At 43.1% G+C, this 20,811-nt stretch overlaps 1 protein-coding gene across 1 annotated transcript in view; it reads right to left on the bottom strand.

The window, feature by feature from the left end:
* The window catches only part of IQGAP1 (IQ motif containing GTPase activating protein 1), a 94,076-nt gene that overhangs the window by 25,600 nt on the left and 47,665 nt on the right, over positions 1 to 20,811 (bottom strand). Inside the window, exons 10-23 of the mRNA XM_046654524.1 lie at positions 20,112 to 20,275; positions 19,230 to 19,314; positions 18,277 to 18,440; positions 17,910 to 18,070; positions 16,193 to 16,317; positions 14,429 to 14,592; positions 5,345 to 5,435; positions 4,993 to 5,160; positions 4,125 to 4,267; positions 2,134 to 2,304; positions 1,361 to 1,444; positions 1,192 to 1,263; positions 1,027 to 1,096; positions 456 to 664 (exon numbers count right to left, since the gene is read on the bottom strand). Of these exons, the coding sequence (XP_046510480.1) occupies positions 456 to 664; positions 1,027 to 1,096; positions 1,192 to 1,263; positions 1,361 to 1,444; positions 2,134 to 2,304; positions 4,125 to 4,267; positions 4,993 to 5,160; positions 5,345 to 5,435; positions 14,429 to 14,592; positions 16,193 to 16,317; positions 17,910 to 18,070; positions 18,277 to 18,440; positions 19,230 to 19,314; positions 20,112 to 20,275 (1,871 nt within the window). The remainder of the gene's footprint in view (positions 1 to 455; positions 665 to 1,026; positions 1,097 to 1,191; positions 1,264 to 1,360; positions 1,445 to 2,133; positions 2,305 to 4,124; positions 4,268 to 4,992; positions 5,161 to 5,344; positions 5,436 to 14,428; positions 14,593 to 16,192; positions 16,318 to 17,909; positions 18,071 to 18,276; positions 18,441 to 19,229; positions 19,315 to 20,111; positions 20,276 to 20,811) is intronic.

Here is a 20,811-nt window from a genome sequence, read left to right on the forward strand (position 1 = left end):
TTAAAAACAAAGTCTTAAATACAATAAAAACTACTTGTACATTAAGACATTAACTGCAATGTTATTTCTAATAATAAAAACTTGGAAAACAAACTAAATGGCAAACAGTTGGAAAAAAGAAGTAAATCACAGAATTTTTTCTAATGAATTATGCTGCCATTAAAAATAATATTTATGCCTACTTATTATAGGAAAGCACCTTATCCTCTATTATTAATTTAAATGTAGGACAGAGAATGATTGCGGAGTGGTAAAATTACGGGATGATTTTTATCTTCTTTTCTCTATTTAAAATTCTGCTAGTAAATTATTTCATTTCTTATATAACTTTTAAAATATTTATGGCATTGATGAGAAAAAAGTCAGCCTCTACCCTCCCTGCAAGTCAGGAAAGGTGAGCTGGGCGTCCCAAGCAGGACAAATGCCCCAAGTCCTATGCTGGCACTGGACCATACCTGCAGTGTAATTTTATTTTTCACCAGCAGTCCAATTTTGATATCCATGAGATTGAGGTCATTCTCCAGCTGTTGATTAGAACGAATAAGCGTGATGACCTCTTCTCGCATCTTCATAAGATCAAGCTCCTCTTGAAAATCCTGGTCACTTTGGTCGAGCAGGTGAACAAATTTTCGGACCACAACCATAGGAGGATCCTCAGCATTAACTGACGGAGGGAAAAGTATGTGTCAGACAAAGAGCAGAATTCCCAGAAAAAGTTCTACGTCTCATGAAATATCAGCGTTGTCTTGAAAAAACAGCTCTATTCACACATAAGACATTTGCTTATTTTTTGAGATGTGCAAAGACAACCACCAAGTGCAACCCTCTCGGTCACGCCATTGCCACGAATGACAGTGGCCAACACAGCAAGCAACAAGACACCTAGCCACAGGTGAGCAAAGGGGCTTAAGTCACGAGCAGCAGCCCACCCCCAAGCCTTGCCTTCAGGACAAGAAAAGAGCTCCGTGAAGAATACCCAGAACCCGATGGCTCTCAACTCTTCTCTGCTGAGCCACAGTTACTCACTGAGAGTCTTGTAGTCGTCACGAGCTTTGTTTGCCCGAATAAAAGCCTGGATTTTGATAATGTCATTTATCTGAGGAATAAAGAAGAAGAAATTTCTTTGTTCATTGGTCCACCAAAAATTAGCAAAACTGACTCTACTGGTCCTGACTAGCCAAGGGTGCTTACGTGGTCTCGGAAATACTGCAGGCGATCTCGATAGCGCTTTCTGGCTTGATGCATCCTCGCCAGGGACTGGATCTGTGGAAAAGGGATCCTGCAAATCAGAAGAGTCCTCCATCCCAACACACGTCACACTCACGCCCCACACGGAGAAACCCTGCTCACGCCAGCATACCTTGACAACTTCGTCTTTATGGGAACGCAGGTAAGCTAAACGGTCTTGATAAGCCTTCTTCTGCTTGTACCCTCTCCACTGCGACTGAAACCATCAAACGTTACAGTTGACACATTATTTCCCAAGGATCAGAAGAAGTTAAAAAATCCCATCTCGATACATTATCCAAGTACAATTCAGGATGAAGCTTGAGAAACGACCCTGTCCACCAGTGACAGGGGAATGGGGGCAGGGTGCTCCTCCACCGGGAGAGCACAGCGGCTAACTCTCCTGACGTTAGCACAGCACTTCCTACCATTGAAAGCACACACATGAATTCTCTTATTGGCTCCTTACAACAAATCAGGTGAGGAAGAGAAAGATTAGTGTCCCCATTTACAGATGAGGAAACCAACTTAGGGAGGTTCACCACTATTTCACAGTGGTGGAGCCATAACTCCTAACTCAGAATTCCTTTCCGTGACATTGTGCTACCCTGTCGGTGAAGCAAAACCACAGCTGTTTCCCTCAATGTTCAAATCTGACACAAAGGAACAGTCTTAGAAGACAGTGAAGTGCTCAGGAACTGCCACTGAGCAAGACAACTCACCACTAAACACCATTAGGCACACTCTGGTGACGAGTTAGTAAAGAGGAAGAGTTTGTCAGAAAAAGGACGAGACTAAGAGGTCAGAAGGCAAAAAACACACACAGACGGTTAATCCCCAGAGCTGACTTTTATTAGCCCCGCTCTAGAAGCCCACCTGCTGTCTGAATAACGGACTCTGAGATACCTGAATGCAGGTGATGGCAGGGATCTGCTTCTTCAGGAAATTCATCCTGGATCGGAATTCCTGTCGGACTAAGTATCCACGGCAGCAAGCCTGCAGCTTGGTGATCAAGCCTTCGTTGGCCAGCCACAGCTGTTCTCGGTTATACGCAGCAGTCACCCCAGAGATGGAACTCTGGAAAAGCATTTGATCACATTAGAAGACAGACACTGGTGGGAATCATCCACAGTGCACAAACCAACCCTCCCTGCTTTCTAACTCCGTACACACCAGATCTTTGGCTAAGCAATGGGAATGAAGACCTCAGGTCTATTTTTCAGGGCCAAGTTGTTCTCACATCCAAAAGAAAAGGTCATAAACAAAAACCTGATCTTCTTTTACATCCTATGTTATCTCCCTTACCCATTCACCTACCCAGCACTGACTGTGCCACCAACTGTGCTTGCTGACCTGGAGTCACTGTTGATGAGAAGACAGCGCGACACGTGCCAACACAGCGCTGGGTACCAAGCCCCAGAAACCCCTAGAATGCCACAGAGGAGGACAGTGCAGGGGAATGGCCAGATTGCAAATGGTCTGGAAAAACAGCCTAGAGTGTCTGGACTGTTACTATAGGCACTGGGAACCAGGAACTTTCAAACGGAGGAATAAAACCAGCAGATTTATTTTAGAAAAGCAGCACTATGAGCAGAACAGCTGACAGATTAGCATGAGTGGGTGAATCAGAATTGAAACAAGCAGGTCAGTGGGAATGCTGTTACTGTAATCCAAGTGGGAGATGACCTGGGCCTGAGGGCGGGCAGCGGTGGTGAGAAGGGTCGGTGAGAACGCCTGGTTACCCACCTAATATCCACGTCCCCCCTTTTCCTTGGTATCAGGGCCTTGATTTTTCTTCTGGGCAACAATGTGTGCAGTTAAAAGACAACATGAGCTAGGGCAAGCTCACACAATGTAAGCAGAAGTCGTCTTGTAAGACCTTTGGGAAGGCTCCTAGAGAGAGACAGGCAGCACCGTGCCTTTTTGGCTCTTCTTCCCTTCTTCCTGCTTCCTGCCTGAACTGCTAACTTAATGGCTTGAGTTCCAAGCTGTCAATTCTGGATGAGAAGGTGACCTTGAGAACAGAAGCCACATGCTAAGAACGGCAGAGCAGAAAGACAGGACCCTTGGAGAGATGATATCATGGAGCCACCACACCTTCCCTTAACGGCCCAACTCTAGAATTATACATGAGAAGAGACATATACGCTTATAGACTATTTCAGCCTCTGTTTTTCCGTCAAACTGTGTTTGAGGCGTCTGCTGGACTTCTAGACTGTAAATGAAAAGGCAAATCTGGTGGTGAGGAGAGGGACTCAAGTCTGGAGGTACATGATTTGGGATTCACCAGCACCAAGGTGAGGGCTGGAGCCACAGCCTTGAATGAGATCACTGAGGAAGAACGTGTAGAGGAAGAGAAGGGGCAGGGGAATCCTGATAGAATTCGAGTGGACGCAGAGAAAAGGCGGGTAGTGAGAGAGATTAAGGAGGAGGAGGGCCAGAAGAGAACTGCACTCAAGAAGCCAAGAGTTGAGGGTTTAAGGAAGACGACACATTGAGAAGTCAAATACGATGAGAGCTCTTAACTGATTTTGGCAATTAAAAGGTGTTTTGGAATAGTTAGAAAAGAGACTGAAAATGTAAATTGGGAGAGATTAACAGTAGTTGCATGTAGTGAGGAGTCAGAGCAATTGTTCGTTTTTCCTTTTTTCTAGATCATCCAAATTTTCTTTATTAAGCACATAAGTTATCTGACTTAATTCTACAATCCAGCTGTGTTATGAATTTAGGCCTTAGTTGCTCTCCCAACCGCTAGAAAAAAAATGACTCAAAAATAGTTAATCATATAGCCTTAATTTTAGTCTAGGGCTTCTGACCACAGGCCCTGTTCCTCCTGACTCTTATTAGCTCTAAAACACTCTCTCTTAGCTGCTTGTTATGTGAAGAATGTGACTGACCTGGATCTCCTCCCGCGAAAGCTGCATGGAATTCTGCACGAAGTCTGCGGGTTCATCCCATCCTCCGCCTTTGGTCTCCAGGTTGTGGTAATAATAATAGCCGCCTTTCACCCAGTGCTTCACCCACTTGCTCTTATTATCTCCTAGCAGAAAAGAGAGGGAAGATAAAGAAACCCAGAGCCACACACCCCACACTCATCTGGCTAATACTCCGGGATCATTCTGGTCAGGGTTAGCAGTCTAAATGAGGACCATTCCAAAAACCTGTTCCTTGGATCTGAGGGTGAGGGGGCATCTGAAGTCCCTCTTAAATTACGGCTTTGTAACGTCCCACTTAGCTCACTTATATGTATGTTATAAAAAAAAAAAATACCTACGAAGTCCAGCTGTGGAATTAAACTTGACTACCTTTGCTCCTCCCAAAGTCCACATCTAAGACTGCGTGTGTCAGCAAACTGGTCCGATAAAGATTTGCAAGCATTCAGCTGCTCCAGTTAAATAAAAAGGCCATGAAATGGGATGAAAAATCTTACCTTTATTTCCTTCTTTTTGCAGATAAACTACTTTTAACTATCTATGGGCTTAGATAGTCAGAACTACTGACATCCCATGAAGGATCAACAGTCAGATATTTTGATCTTTCCTGAATTTTCAGAAAATTGACCTTTTTAACATAGCTGCCCTCATGGGGGAAAAAAAAGAATATTTTCAACAACAGGGATATTCTCTCCTTAGGGTCTTTAAACTAAGCCTACATACTGGACTTCTATACTAAAGTCTGTCCCTTTCCTCTACACCTGTCCGCTCATATATTCATATATCCAAGTTCTTATTTTCAGGGCACATATTTACTTTCCCACTAACCCACCTGCTGCCAGTTTTTTCTTCTTGGCTTCGGCGAGGTCACTCTGGTAGGTTTCCCCACACTCGGGGATGACTCCATACAAGCCGACGTCAGGGGAACGAAGGGCACTCAGTGTTTTCCCAACGTCGCCGCTCTCAACTGCCTCATTAATGGCAAAGATTCCTAAGGCAACTATCCCAGAAGAGAGTTGTTACCAGAAGAGTTTAGAAAGTGTCTAAATTCACACACTAGTTCACCTACTATACCTACTGGCAAACTGTTCCCACATATCTATCTTGGTCAAGCTGAGGAGTGACATGGAGCCCCTCGCCACCCCCACCCTCCAGCAAAATAGAAATAAACCCGTCGCACGTACACCTCTGTGCTTCCTGGGAGTCTTTGTTGGACTGCCAGATTCCACCTTGAATCTCATCCAACCACAGCACTGCCGACTCATCCTGGGTCTCCTACACACATCAAAAGCAAAACGGCGGAAGAGTCACAAAATCAGGGTACGTGTGATGCAGGGGGCTTCTGAGACTCAGTCAGATATGAAGGAAAAAGCTTCAAACATATCAGACATGTGGAACAGTAAACTGGAAGAAGTCAGGCATCAAAAAACTGGTAAAACATTACAAGAGAAATGCCTCAGATGTAGGTGATGGATACATGAAGATGAATTCAAGTGGTTCAGGTCAAGAGCAGCTAGAAGGGGCAGAAGGAGCAAATGGGGAAGGGGCCCAGGGACGTTAATAGTGTGGCAAGGGCCATGATGCGTACATGAATTTGCAGTACTTTTTAGAAAGCTTCCTTTGCCAATGTATACAGAGGAAGTTAATATTCTCTGTTTTTAAGACTATCAAGACTTTACCACGTGTAAAGCCAGGAGTCGCCACAGGCAAGCTAAACTTATCACCAGCTTATATTCTAAAACCTGAATGTTAAGTCAGTTCTTGGGAATTTAAAAACACATTTGCACACAGAAACATGACAAATGGTGATTAACTTCCTCAGCATGATCAAGAAAAGTCTCTCTAGTTCATAGTGTAGTTTGAGGTGAATACTGGAGACAGAGTGAAATAGAAATGGTGGCTTATTTCCCTCTTCTAAATATGGTCTTAGACGATTTTTTAAAAAGCAACTTATTGGTGATCATTTGCTCTGAAAGGCATTCTAAACAGATTTGGATTAGCAGAAATATCTTTCTCTAGCATCTTCCAATTTCCAAGAAACTGGCTACCACCCTCTGAGCCAGGGACATGGCTTATGGATTGGCCCCGGGTCGTCACTAATGTTAGGGCTAGGCAGCACAGTTCTCCTAAAAGTCAGAGCTGGAAACCACTCTGACACCAACTTAGATTTCAGTGGTCAAACTGAGGTTATATAAACGTCGACTATCTCAAAGAGCGAGAGTCCTTTGTTTGTTAAGGTGTCTCCAAGGTCTTTACAGAAAGCATCAGTTCAGTAGACTAGTGTGGCAGTCTTCTCCAGAAAAGGTGAAGCACCTCAGGTCTTAAAGTGGCCAGGTCGACGAGAGGCAATCTTGGCAAACCCAACAAAATTAATTGCTCCTGAGGCTTATGCTAATAGCGATTGGGATAAACAGCAGCTCAAAAGTTCATTTAGACACTGCCTGATGTAAATATAATTTGCCAGGGCACCAATGAGGCAACTGGGATCAGTCACTCTAGCTGTCGTGCCAGACAAGGCAGGGTCTGGGCTTCGGGGCCAAGTGGAAAGTTTCCTTGCCGTCAGCAGGCCCAACAGTTGAGTCGCAAAACCTCAGAGGAGCTTGGCTTTCCTCCCACATCATAGTGGAGAGGGACACAATATTTCACTCAGCAGAGCCAAGCAGCCACAAATGCCTGCAATTTATAAAGCGCCCTGATGACAGGCTAAGGCCAAAGGAAGGCATCTAAAATTGAAAGCAATGATTTCTCTCAAACGCAGAGTTTTAGAAAGAAAGATCATTTAAGCAAATTATGGTAAGTGCTGGGCTTACAATCATTAAGAGGCACTGTCCCAATTTTAAGGAGCTCACAGTCTTGCGAAAGGAAAAGAGTAAAGACATAAATAGAATGCAAGAGTAAATCACCCAATGGCTGCAGAACTTAGCATGTTCCTGCCACTAGTCACTTTCTGTTACTGAAAATAGAAAATGGCCAAACAGAATCCCCCAGAGTCACACGAATAAACACTGGAAATGCTAAGCAATAGTTCTAACGTGAGACAATACAATGAGTCAGCCACAGATGTGCAACAACTTAAACTGAGAAGTCATAAGCTGGAGGGCTGAAGGTACAGTCTCCAAGAAAAGGAGCACAAAAATCCTTGCATCAGAAAAACAGAAATATTTCCACAGAACCTGACCATTTTGGGTTCACTTTTAAGCTAATCACACATCAGAATCTCTGAGAAGAATCTACTGTAAGCAAAACTGGGAGGTTTAGCACAAGCTTCCTTGCTTTCAGAGAAAGGCATAGCTTATCAAGAATTCTGACCATTCAGAGTTCTCTCTTCTCTGTCCCATGCAGACTACAGTAAATAGATTAAAATTAAAACGTTCACACACAGTCCCCTAAGAAACAAGTGACGGAGCTATAGTATGAAAGGCAAGAAAAAGAGAATGGATCAGTGTCCTAGGTGTGTCATGGAAAAATGATACAGAAATACCCCTCACCAGACTGAAGGAGGAGACAGATGACATGTATCACCTCATCCCACTGCAAGGGAAGAACAGGTCCTCTCTGCTCCAAATAGACTGAATAAGACGACAAACCAAAATCCTCCTGTTAACGTTTGCTCTGAAGGGATCACCCAAGATTAACTCAAATCATGAGCAGAGTTAAAACCCTAGGCTAGATATTGTGGAGAATATTGAGACAAAACAGACTGAATATGAAAATATTATATAAAATATAGTGAAATACTGTCCACTAATAACTCTCACTGACACTTAGAAGCACACTGACTGCATTTCAGAAGAGGTGAAGAAATAGGGACCAGAAATAGCAACCAAAAAAGGAGTGGGCAGTGCTTGGAGGTAAAAGAGGTGAAGGAGCCACAAAATACAGGGAAAGGAAAGGAGAAGGGGTGAAAGAATGGCCATGATATGTGTATGGGGGTGTGTGTGTGTATATTATATATATTAATGACAGGGATACGTTCTGAGAAATGTGTCATTAGGTGACTTTGTGTTTTGCAAACATCATAGAGTATACTCTCACAAACCTAGATAGTATAGCCCACTACACACCTAACCTATATGGTACTAATCTTATAGGACCACTATCATATACACAGTCCATCATTGGCCGAAATGTTGTTATGCGGTGCACGACTCTGTGCGTGTGTGTGTGTTAGCCCTATATTTCCACAGGTGCCACACCCACAGATTCGACCAACTGTGGACTGTGCACTATGTTTACAATCTGAGGTTAGCTGAACCCTCCAATGGTCCTGGAAGTGATCTCCAGCGGATCCCAAGGGGTGACTGCATACGGAAAGCACAAACACACAAGCCTCTAAAGGACACTTTTCACCCCTTAAAACTTCCTTTAAAAAGTCTCTCCTGTTGGGGCTGGCCCCGTGGCCGAGTGGCTAAGTTCGTGCGCTCCGCTGCAGGCGGCCCGGTGTTCCGTCAGTTTGAATCCTGGGTGCGGACATGGCACTGCTCATCAAGCCACGCTGAGGCAGCGTCCCACATACCACAACTAGAAGGACCCACAATGAAGAATATACAACTATGTACCGAGGGGCTTTGGGGAGGAAAAGGGAAAAAAATAAATTAAAAAAAAAAAAAGTCTCTCCTGTTATATGTGGCATGGTTTGTGTGTGTGATGATACATATAAATGTTACATATATATATACACACACATATTACATATGTATATGAGATATTTTTCTATCATCACACACAAACTGTGCCACATATATATAAACCATGCCATAGATACACATAAAAACACATATATTTACATGTACTGTATATATAAACCATGCCATACGTACCATATACACATGTGAACACACACATCCCTGAATCTATACAACATATTTATCAACTCCCAACATAAGCCCTGACCAATCAGAACAGACCAGAGTCCTTATGGCCCCTGCTAGTTTAGATATTAATCCTTTAGATGCTGCACAGCGAAAGCTCAGGAAAAGAACTAGAAGTGAGAGTGGCACAGATTTGGGAAGGTTGGGACAGTAGCGATGTACCAAACAAAAGTATTTCAATATTCTAATAACTGGTACAGGTGTGCTGGTGCATACCGGCTGACTTTAAGCTACACATAAGCATGCATATCTCTGTACACACACTGCAGGGTAGGCACAAGACAGATTTAAAAGTCATTCATATTTGTAATTATAAAATGGGCTCCTTGAGCATCTCTGATATCTGTGCCTTGGCATTCAGACATTACTACCCAGTGACTAGTAATCTACTTTTAGCAAGTATTCCAAAGGCACTAAATTTAAATGAAGAGAGAAGTGACATCAGCGAAAATGGTAGAGGAAGGACCTCGGAAAACCCCCTCCTACATAAAACCAACAAAAACACCAGCAAAAATCATCAGAATCAACTTTCTCAAAACTATGGAAATTAACCAAAAGCTCACAGCAATTGGAGACAGTTTATTCAAGAAAAAGAGTTGAATCTCAGTAGGAACAGTGAGCTTTGCAGCACTTTAAAGTGCCCTACTCCCATTTGTGCTCCCTCCTGCCACCCAACACACACACACCTCTTTCAAAGCCCTGTGTATTCCCAGAGAACTGTCATTAGTTGACATGTTAGGTAGTTTCCTGGAAGACCACTGACCTGACTTAGAGCTTGCCCAGTGCCAACAACCTTTTCTCCAGGGGAATTTGTCAAAAACAGTAAGAGGTATCTGTTTAACATCACAGATGTCTGGGGCAGTGGATGAAAATTTAGACAAACAATAGGCAACCAGAAAAAGCTTAAAAGGAAAAGCTGGGGAATGAGACATCCATAGAGAGCTTTGAAAAGCTCTGACATTCCTGGGATGGCAATCTAGAAGGCCATGCTGCATGTGCAGGCTGTGCACATGCTCAGAAACAATCTGATAAGGCTATAAACTCTCACCTCTGGCTGACATAGAGGCTCTGGGCGAGCACAAAGTGAAGGCTAAGGCAGAACTGTAAACTGCCTGGCTGAGTGTTGAAGGCATGCCCCAACATGCACATAGGCCCTCAGCAAAGGCTGGGAGCTTTACTGGTTCTAGGCATTTAGAGAAATTTCTATCTAATCATTAGCTGACCACTAGGTAACCAAGCAGAGACACACATGAAAAAGAATACAAACTTAACAGAATCAAAAGTCACTAAACAAACAACAATAATAACAAACAAGGACAACGATAAACCCTGAGGAGGGGTTAGAATCTGATTTCCAGAGTTGCCCCATTATATTATTAAAATGTCCAGTTTTCAACAAAAAATTACAAGACATGCAAAGAAACAAGAAAGCATGGTCCAAACAGGAAAAAAGCAGATAAGAGAAATTGTCCAAATTGAACTTGGTAGACAAAGACTTCAATAAGCTATTTTAAACATGTTCAAAGAACTTAAAGGAAACCATGTCCAAAGAACTAAAAGAAAGTATGAGAACAATGTCTCACCAGATAGAGAATATCAACAGAGAAATTATTTTTAAAAGAAAAGGAAATTCTTTATTGCAGCACTGTTTACAATAGCCAAGACGTGGAAGCAACCTAAGTGCCCATCAACAGACGAATGGATAAAGAAGATGTGGTACATATATACAATGGAATACTACTCAGCTGCAAAACAGAACAAAATCATTCCATTTGCAATAACATGGATGGACCTTGAGAGAATTATGTTAAGTGAAATAAGCCAGCGAGAGAAGGATAATCTGTGCATGACTCCACTCATATGAGGAATTTAAAACTATGGACTAAGAACAGTTTAGTGGATACCGGGGAAAGGTGGGGTGGGGGGTGGGCACAAAGGGTGAAGTGGTGCACCTACAACATGACTGACACACATTAATGTACAATTGAAATTTCACAAGATTGTAACCTATCAATAACTCAATAAAAAAAAATGAGAAATATAAAATAAATAAATAAATAAATAAATAAATTCTGGTGTTGAAAAGTACAATAACTGCAGTAAAAAATTCACCAGAGGGACACAGCATATTTGAGCAAGCAGAAAAAAGCATCAGCAAACTTGAAGACAGGCCAACTGAAATTATCCACTCTGAGGAACGGTGAAAAAAAGAATGAAGAAAAAAGGACAAAGCCTCAGAGACCTGTGGACACCATCAATAATATCAACATACGCATAACGGAATTCCCAGAAGGCAAGGAGAAAGAGAAAGAATACTTAAAGAAAATCTAAATAGACCTATAACAAATATAGAGATGAAATTAGTAATCAAAACACATCTTACCAAAAAACACAAAACCAAAACCCAAAAACCCGTGACTTCACAAACTCTTCTAAAACATAGAAGAGGAAGGAACACTTCCCAATTCATCCTAAGAGGTCAGTATTCACACAATACCAAAACCAGACGCAAAGAAAACTACAGACCAAATTTAAATTAAGATCTTTCGCTTGCTAAATTTGGAACTCAGATGATTTTTTTTTTCTCTTTTTGTTTTTTTTTTTTGAGGAAGATTAGCCCTGAGCTAACTACTGCCAATCCTCCTCTTTTTGCTGAGGAAGACTGGCCCTGAGCTAACATCCATGCCCATCTTTCTCTACCTTATACGTGGGACGCCTACCACAGCATGGCTTTTGCCAAGCGGTGCCATGTCCGCACCCGGGATCCAAACCGGCGAACCCTGGGCCGCCGAGAAGTGGAACGTGTGAACTTAACTGCTGCTCCACCAGGCCGGCCCTCAGATGATTATTTTTAAAACCACTCCCAAGATGGCTCAGAGAAACTTAGAAGCAGAGCTGAGGCCTAAAAAAAGACAATTTTACCTAATGTATAGTTTACGTAGCCAGGCCTGGCAGTCAGCCTCAAGCAAATTTTTCTCTAACTCTCCCTTCCCTTCACCTTTGATGAACTCTCAAAAGTTATTCCACAGCAAAAGGAAATGCTTCAAACTCTAGTCACATCCTCTAAAAGTTTAACTCCCATGACCCAAACAACAGGTCAGGCTCACAGCATGAGCGAGAGCAGGTACAAGTTACATCCTCAATCTCCTTTCCTTTTTTAGACGTGGAACCCAACCTAGCTCATCCTCTCAAAGCCCACTCCTCTGTCAGTCAGATATAAAACTCCTTCTGGACTTACATGGCAACAAAAACAAACACCACTGTCACTGGCCTACACAGAGTCACTGCAGTCAGGCTCCAGGTTAGAGATTTGGAATCAGGAGAAACAGAGCTAAAGTTTAGGAGTCTGTATTTTGAAAATGACTTTTCAAGTGTTCTAATGATCAGCCAAGCTTGGGAAGCTCTGATCCAATAAATTGATATCAAAGACAGACCTCCTCTCACACTTCCCTACGGCCAGCTGCTTCTCATCTGAGTAAGTAGAATCATTTGATCCTTTGTCTCAATTTCCTGGCTACAAAACAGAGGAGCTGTGATTCAGCCCACAGCACAAGATCAACTGACATCCTGCACAATGATGTACTTCTTAAACGAAACCTGGTACTTGCTACATTTACATGATTAGGACATGGCAACGTCAACTACTCTCATGACAACGGAATCAAGGGCGATCTGTCAACATTATATTACCCACAACTCCTCCATCCCTAACCCAAATGTACTGAGCTCATCTGGGTGTCAGTGCACAAAAGCTCCAGTAACACAAAGCCCTGGTCTGGCTTCCCAGAAAGAATCCGATGCCCTGATGAAAGAATTCCCCTTAGCTCTTCTGTTTGCAGCAACAACCTCACTGTAGGGATCTTCTAAGTCAGAAAAGAAAGCCGTGACCCTCTCTACCCAATTGTTGTTAGTTAAGAACTTTAAAGGAGATCAATTTTAATTACAAAAACAGGTGTCATGATGCTTAATCACAAAACTAATATCTGAGGGCCTACGACATACAAGGCAATCCCTACTCAGGACCAAAAGAAAAGGGGATAAATCTTGTCCATTTCCCCAACAAACTAGCTGAGGGCAAGACAAACTTTTTAAAAGATGCGTCTCTGTTACCATTACTTTAGGAAACTTTCATGTTCACAGCAGCATTATTCCTCAGCCATAAAGTAGAAACAACCTGTGTGCCCACCAAGTCATGAATGGACAAATAAGATGTGACACAGCCACACAATGGAATATTATTCAACAGTAGAAAGAAGTGAAGTACTAATACACCCTACAACTGGGATGAACCAAGTTAAGTGAAAGAAGTCCGTCAGTCATAAAAGACCACATATTGTATGATTCCGTTTATATGAAGCGTCCACAGCAGGCAAATCTGTAGACAGAAAAAGTAGACTGATGGTTGCCGAGGGCTGGGGAGATGGAGGGAAAATGAGGGGTGACTACCAATGGGCACCAGCTTTTTTCGAGGATGATGAAAATGTTCTAAGATTAATAGTGGTGATAGCTGCACAATTCTGTAAATAGACTAAAACCATTGAATCGTACATTTCCAAATGATGAGTCGTATGGTATATGAATTTTATCTCAGTAAAGCTGTTATAAAAAAAAACTTCATGGCATTATTCCCTAAAGCTTAACATGTATGTAGTCTCTATGACCCACAAAGTCCACTTCTAAATGTATAGCTAGTAGCAATGTATACAGATATTTACTAAAAGACATATACTAGAATGTTCAATGTTCATAGAAGCACTATTTGCAATAGCCATAAAGTGAGAAACAATAAAAAATTCACCAATAATAGAATATACAACCACACAACAGAATAGTACACAGCAATGAGAATGAACAAACTATTGTACACGCAACCACATGGATGAATGTCACTAACATTACGTCAGGCAGAAGAGTACCTAATGTATGAGCTCACTTAAACACAGTTCAAAACCAGGCAAAACCAACTGTGGGGTCAGAAATCAGGAGAGTGGTTACCACCGGATTGGGTGGGTGGGTAAGGATGGAAGGGGAAATAAGGGGGGTTCCATCAACGCTTTTTATAATCGGAGCACCAGTTACACAGGTATGCTCACTTTGGAAAACATATACAACCGTATACTGACATAATGTATGCACTTTTCTGGATCTTATATTTCAATACAGAATTTATTTAAAGAGACATAAGACATATTTCTACAACAAAAACAACGAAGAATAACAAAAAAGCCTAATGTGTAAAACAGCACGAGCTTCTGGAACTGTGTCCCTCCTGCTCTCTGAATCTACGGGTGCCCAGGAGACAGTCAATGGGTGAACTGAGACAGGTCCCTCCCTCTGTCTTGCTTCTAGGAGGGATGAAGTTCTCAGAACAGAAAGGAACAACTGCGCGCCGCTCACCTGGGCCTTCTCTCTCTTTGCTCTGATGAGCGTGTCTTGGTAATGCTGGGCCACTTCTGCCAGGACGCCCTCGAGCTTCGCCGCAGGAATCTGCAGCGCCTGTAGCGTCTTTTGGGCATCACCTTCATCCAGGGCTTCGTTGATTAAACCAATGGCTAAAATCCCTAAATAAGAGGGACAAAGGTTGTTTTCTTAATTAAGACATTACATAAACAAATCAATCTTTAGGCATGCTAAGCAGTCATAAATCCACCCAAGGGTCACCATGATTCAAACTACAATCTGTCACCCATAATATCAAGCAGCATAAAATTTTCTTTTAATTTATTGTTTGTTTCATCTAAACTCCCTTGTATCTATATTCCCACTGAACCCTCAAGTCCTTTTGTTTTATTTTTCATTGCTCTAACCTAAAAGTGACAAGGATTTTGATGAAGCTGGCTTTTTGATGAAGTATAGCTTTCAGGTACATTCTAATGTATAATCAAAACCATGCTTGATTCACAAAAAGTCAGAGTTCAAGGGATCTTCAAAAGTCACCTAAGTCAACGTCTTCATAAGAGAAAAGACGAGGCTTAGGGATCTCTTCAAGACCACACAGCCAACAAGCGGCAGATGAGGACCGAAGCCCAGGGCTCCCCGTTCCAGGGTAAGGCTCTTCCCACTCCATCAACTAACTAACTCAGGAGATACAGACTAAAACTAGAAACGCTCACACCTCAGGGTCTTAGGCAATGAGGCCACTTCTGTACAGACTCTGTTGTATAATAATAAATTTAGCTGGCCTTAGTCCCTGGTTCCTGGAAAGGAGCCTCTGAACCCTTGGAATTTCCCAAGTGACAGGAGTACCCCTGTTATTCATGGTGGGCCCCTAGGACCACACCTGAGTTTACACTAACCAGGTGACTCCTGGTAGGCCCCTGGGTAGTTTCAGGATGGGGGCTGGCTATGGTGGAAGGACCAACCACAGGATTAGAAGACAGGGGCTTTGAGCCATGTGATATCAGCCCAGCCTCCCTATCCAGGGAGAGGGGGCAGACAGGAAATTGAGTCCAACTACACAGGCAGTAATCCAGTCAATCATTCATATAAAATGAAGCCCCAATAAAAACTCTGCATATGCAGAGCTCAGGTGAGCTTCCCTGGTTGTGATATGCATCAATGTGCCAGGAGGGCAAAACATCCTGAGGACACATAACTTAGCATTTGGGACCCTACTAGACATTGTCCTATGGGTCTCCTCTTTTGACTGGTCCTGATTTGTATCCTTTATAATAAAACTATAATCACAAGCATAGCACTTTCCTGAGTTCTGTGAGTCATTCTAGCAAATTATTGAACCTGAGGAGGTAGAAGGAACCCCAGAATTTATAGTCAGTTTTCCAGAAGTGTGGTAACCTGGGACGTCTGGAGCTTACGGCTGGTGCCTGAAGTAAGAGGAGTCTTGTGGAGGACTGTGCCCTCAACTCACGTAACATGATCTAACTAGGTAGTTAACGTCAGAACTAGTTGTTATAACACCATTTAAAATAACAGATAATGTTCAATTCACCTCCTGAAAAATTTAGTTCTTATTACATACAGATCTAATTATAGCAGTTGCCTGGTGTTTTAAAAACAATATCCAACATTAGCTTTTTGAGTTATATATATTTTTTTCAATTTCCAAAAATCCTTCCAGGAGTAGTGTTTAGCACCAGTTCATGGAATCACACTATCGTTAATTGTGACATTATTTGAGGGGATGAGAAGTAGATTACTCACTCTCATGTTCCTCCTGCACCACCAGATTCACGTGGTCCACACAAGCCTGGATGTCATTCCACGTAATAAACTTATTATTCTCTGCATGTGCCTGAGCTTTCAGTTTCATCAACTCGTCAAGATACCTGCTCCATTCCAACAAAAAAGAAAATGAAGTGTAACGTGAGAAAAGGGACCTGCAGGATTGCTATGGATGACAGGAATGAGAAGACCTGGGGCAGAGCATCCAAGGATCAAAGATGCTAAGGCACTCTGACAGTTTGATACATTCGAGAGGCCAGCTTCGGGACTGAGGAGTCACCTTAAACAAAGTGTAAAAATGCAAAGATATCACTTATTCTTAACAGCCTATCACATGTTGTAAATTCCAGGTAAGACTAACTCTAGAATCAGGGGCAGCAGCTCAAGCAATCCCGCTAAAGACAAGAAAACAAGGCATATACCACTAATAAACACAGACAGAATGACAGATCAACAAGTCATCATTCAGTAACTCTTCCGGAAAGTATTCATTTAGGCTAGGCTTATTAATTGGGGTTAGAAATATTAGGAGAATGGTTAATGGGGAACTGGACATTTTGATAGTGCAAAAGGCGTAAGAAGAGATTGTGTTCAGGGCCAGCGCCGTGGCACAGTGGTTAAGTTTAGCGCGCTCTGCTTCGGGGGCTGGGTTTGCGGGTTTGGATCCCAGGCGCAGTCCTACACTACTTGTCAGCCATGTTGTGGCAACGATGCACATAATAAAGTGGAGGAGGACTGGCACAGATAGTAGCTTGGGGCGAATGTTTCACAAGAAAAAAAGAGGAAGGTTGGCAACAGAGGTTAGTTCAGGGCTAATCTTCTTCAGCAAAAAACACAAAACAAACAGCAAAAAAGAAACAGTAGCAGTAGCTCACACAGAAGAACTAGAATGACTGATGACGAGAACATACAACTATGTGCTGGGGCTTTGGGGAGGGAAAAGAGATCATGCTCTACTGATAAGGGAAAACATAAACACACAACGGAGGGATCAGCTGTCTCCAGAACCCAAGGATCAATCTTAGTATCTCTACTGGTGGGACAAGGAGATTTTAGATACCTCTTGATATGAGAAAATAGGAAATACACATCACCAAAAATATTTAATTGAATCTTCACAAGTCTTTAGACCTCATTTCCAATTTACAAGACTAAGCCAAATGTTAAGAAGCAACTAGAACCAGAAGATGGGAGATTTTCTAGGACAACTGGCCCCGTCTCTTTAACATGTCAGTGTCATGAGGAAAGGGACAATGCTAGAATAATAGAAACCTAAGGGACACAACAGCCTGATGTAACATATGGTCCTGGCTTGGATTCTGGTTTGAACAAACCCGATGAAAAGGACAGTTTTGGAACAATTGAGGAAGTATAAAAACAGACCAGGCTTAGAGGATAGTAAAGAGCAGTATTGATTTTTGTCAGGGTATAAGACAGTGTTATTTTGGCTATACAACAAAGATCCTCATTGTTTTAGATAAGCAGATTTATCGATTTAGGAGTGGAATCTCATGATATCTGTAATTTACTATAAATCTTTCGGCATAATAAAGAATAAAATGAATCAAAATAGGAAAAAAAAAAAAGATGGTTACACTAAAGTCACGAGGCCTACAAAGAAAATATAAGTGTTGACACACACAAGACAGAGGAAACAGCTTTCGAATGGACTCAATCCGCCCCGCTGGGCACGCACCTCTGGCAGTTTTCTTCTTCGATGTTGGTCAGGCCTGTCACTGAACTGCTCAGCTGTTTCCACACTGTGTTCATGTCTCCTGATTCCAGCGCCCGGTTGATCAGGGCCACCGAGGACAACATCTCCACCGCAACAGAGAGCTCGGGATGGGTGAGGCTGTGCTGTACGGACAGGGAGAGCGGGAGAGGGTGAGGAAGGACATCCTCGGATACCAAGAAAGTCGGACGTTTAACAAAACTGTAAAGAGTCTAGGTTTCTGGTAAAAAAGCTTTTCCTAACCACACTAAGAAAAAAAGCCAAAGAAGTGGGTATAAAGTTCCCTTCCACTCCATTTTGCTCACCGACAGCACAGGCTCAGTTAACTCACCTCAGGACTCTGCTGCTGCAGGGTCGCCAGCTCCTTCTGATAAAGATCGGCAGCAAACGGATACACCTGAGGCAGCTGGGCTTCGGGATTCATGAGTTCCAGAACAGTCTTCTCAGCAACACCCTTCTGGATTGCAGCATTAATTGCTGCCACCGCTGCCAATCCTGAGTAGAAAACAGGGCAGAAATGCAGTTGGTGTAGAGAGCCCTGAGGGGGAAGAGATGCCAACTGTCACAGAAGAAAGTCACATTCTGTGGATAAACTATCAGCCGTGATGTCTGAAGTGGAACTTGCATCTTTCAAAAGCAGCCTCCTTTGTAAGAGGATCAACTGCATGGTACATGAACCATAGCTCAATCAAGTTGTTTAAAAAAGCAGTCTCCTCCTCTCCGCACCCATACTTTCTTTCCAGCTCATCCTGCATGCCACCACTACTCTCCACCAAGAACATCTCGTCCTTCCCCGGTAACCCAATAAATCAAGTGCCGCCTTCTTGAGCTGCCATTCAAAGCTCTCCACCCGCTATCTTATATAACCCAGCCCCAAGCAGCCACAAAAACTCCATTCTTGCCAATGTTCCTTAAATACATCTTTCACCTTCTGCACCTCTGCTCGCACTTCCTTTTACTCTATTGCCCCACAGTAGGAACAGCCTTCTCTCTCCTCTTTCACCTTCCAGATACTACCAAGCAAGACCCTAAGTGTCGCCTCCTCGAGATGTTTTCCTAACCAAGCTTGAAGGACTTACTAGCCAAAGTGAGCCTAGGGCGACTCCAGTTCTCCTTCTAAAACTAGAGGAACCCTACAGCCAAAGGCACCTGGTAGTCAACTGTGGCTCGTTGAGGGGAGGGGGATAGAGGGGTGACAGAATCTAACCTTGGACCCCCAGTGACATAAAGCCACTTTCCTCTCTGACTCAGTATTTCAGCGGACACCCAGCTGAGAGGACTTACTTCTCTGGTACTGCTGGGCGGCGCTGTTCGCGGCATCCACTCCAGACTGAAGCTCCTCCTTCTGCAGGGGGCCAGCCTGACCGCCCTGAGGAAAGCAAAGGACATTGATGTAAAGGTCACTGCTGCCTGTGCCCAGACCTTGCTGTGAACATGTCTCAACAGCAGTCATGAGGGACAGAGAGCCACAGGCCTAAGTGACAGCTTCTGGACACGGGCATCAAAGTGGCAGCCGTGGAGCCAAGGGCCCTTGCCAAATCAGGGGCAGAGTGACTTTCCAGATACCAGTACAGTGAAAGAAGCATTTTGTGAGAAGCATCAACATGTCCTGAGATCAATGTTGATAGAATCCTTACCACATTAATGCTGCTTATTCCGGCCAGACATGCTGGGAATTTGTGAAATGTATACTTGTCCTTATTTAGACAAAAAAGAAAGCCCCTCATATTTGCCCTAAAAAACCCACAAAGCACCATCCCACACAGTTTATTCTTATTGCACATTAAGTACTTTCCCAGTGGTGGCCAGAGTAAACAAGGGAGGTATGGCTTTTTTTAAGTGGAAATTTCTGAAGTAAGAATGTAAAAAAATGCATGTTTTCCCCAATGGCTTTTAGTTGGCTGATTAAGGGGCATGCTTCAAGTGAAAGAGGTTAGATTCAGAGGGTGGGAATTGCTTATTTTAAAAGAGGATTTATAACTCTAAAAGCAAAAGAGAGCTGAAGACAATGTGTTCTTTACCTGAGGATATTTTAAAAACCTAATTTATACGCGGGAGAAAAAGTTCTACTAGGAAAAAAAGGCCCCATAAATACCGTTCAACAATAGCACAGGATTCAAAGAGATGTACAGACACCCCCACAGGTTCGACCCAGGATGCTGTCACCTGTCTCTTCTGCTGTCTGTCACTCTGGAGCTGCTTGAGGTACCAGTCACTGTTCTGCGGCTGCAGTCCGCGAAGGCCCAGGGCCGGCGACTGCAGCACCTTGAACAAGGGCAGTGCGGCCCCCTGCTCCAAAGCCAGGTCTACATTTGCTAATGCAGAAAGCGCTGAGGGGGGAAAAGGCAAAAGCTTAAGGAAAAACCATGTTAATGTTTTAGCCTAGAATACTGTTCCTTCCCCAAAACCAATCTCAGTTCCAGATTAGGGAAATATAATTCAGACAGCCTTTATTCTGGTGTATCATAGAAGGATAAGATCTTGGGACCGGAAGAGAATCTTAAACTCATCAAGTCCAGGAGTTCCCAGCCAGGGCATTCATCAGATTAACAGACTCCTGGACCACGCCCCAGGCCTTCTTAAAAGCTCCCAGCTGTAGACGGCTTGGCACCAATGAGTGGTAACATAAGAGGTGCCAATCCAGACCAACACGTGCCTAAATTCGCTCTGAGATGCCCAGTCATTGTCCACATTAAACTTCGAAACAGAAGAAAGCATCTCCCCCAGCAATTTACTACATTTTAGGAGAATTTGGTTTCAAAAAAAATTGTTAAACCTCTCACCCTAGAGTTGACACTTGGAAACATCCAGTCCCCTCTTCTCTGTGACAGTCTACTTCTGACTAAAGAGACTTAGTTCCTTCAAC

This window comes from Equus quagga, chromosome 2 (genome assembly GCF_021613505.1).
Source record: "Equus quagga isolate Etosha38 chromosome 2, UCLA_HA_Equagga_1.0, whole genome shotgun sequence".
NCBI lineage: Eukaryota > Metazoa > Chordata > Mammalia > Perissodactyla > Equidae > Equus > Equus quagga.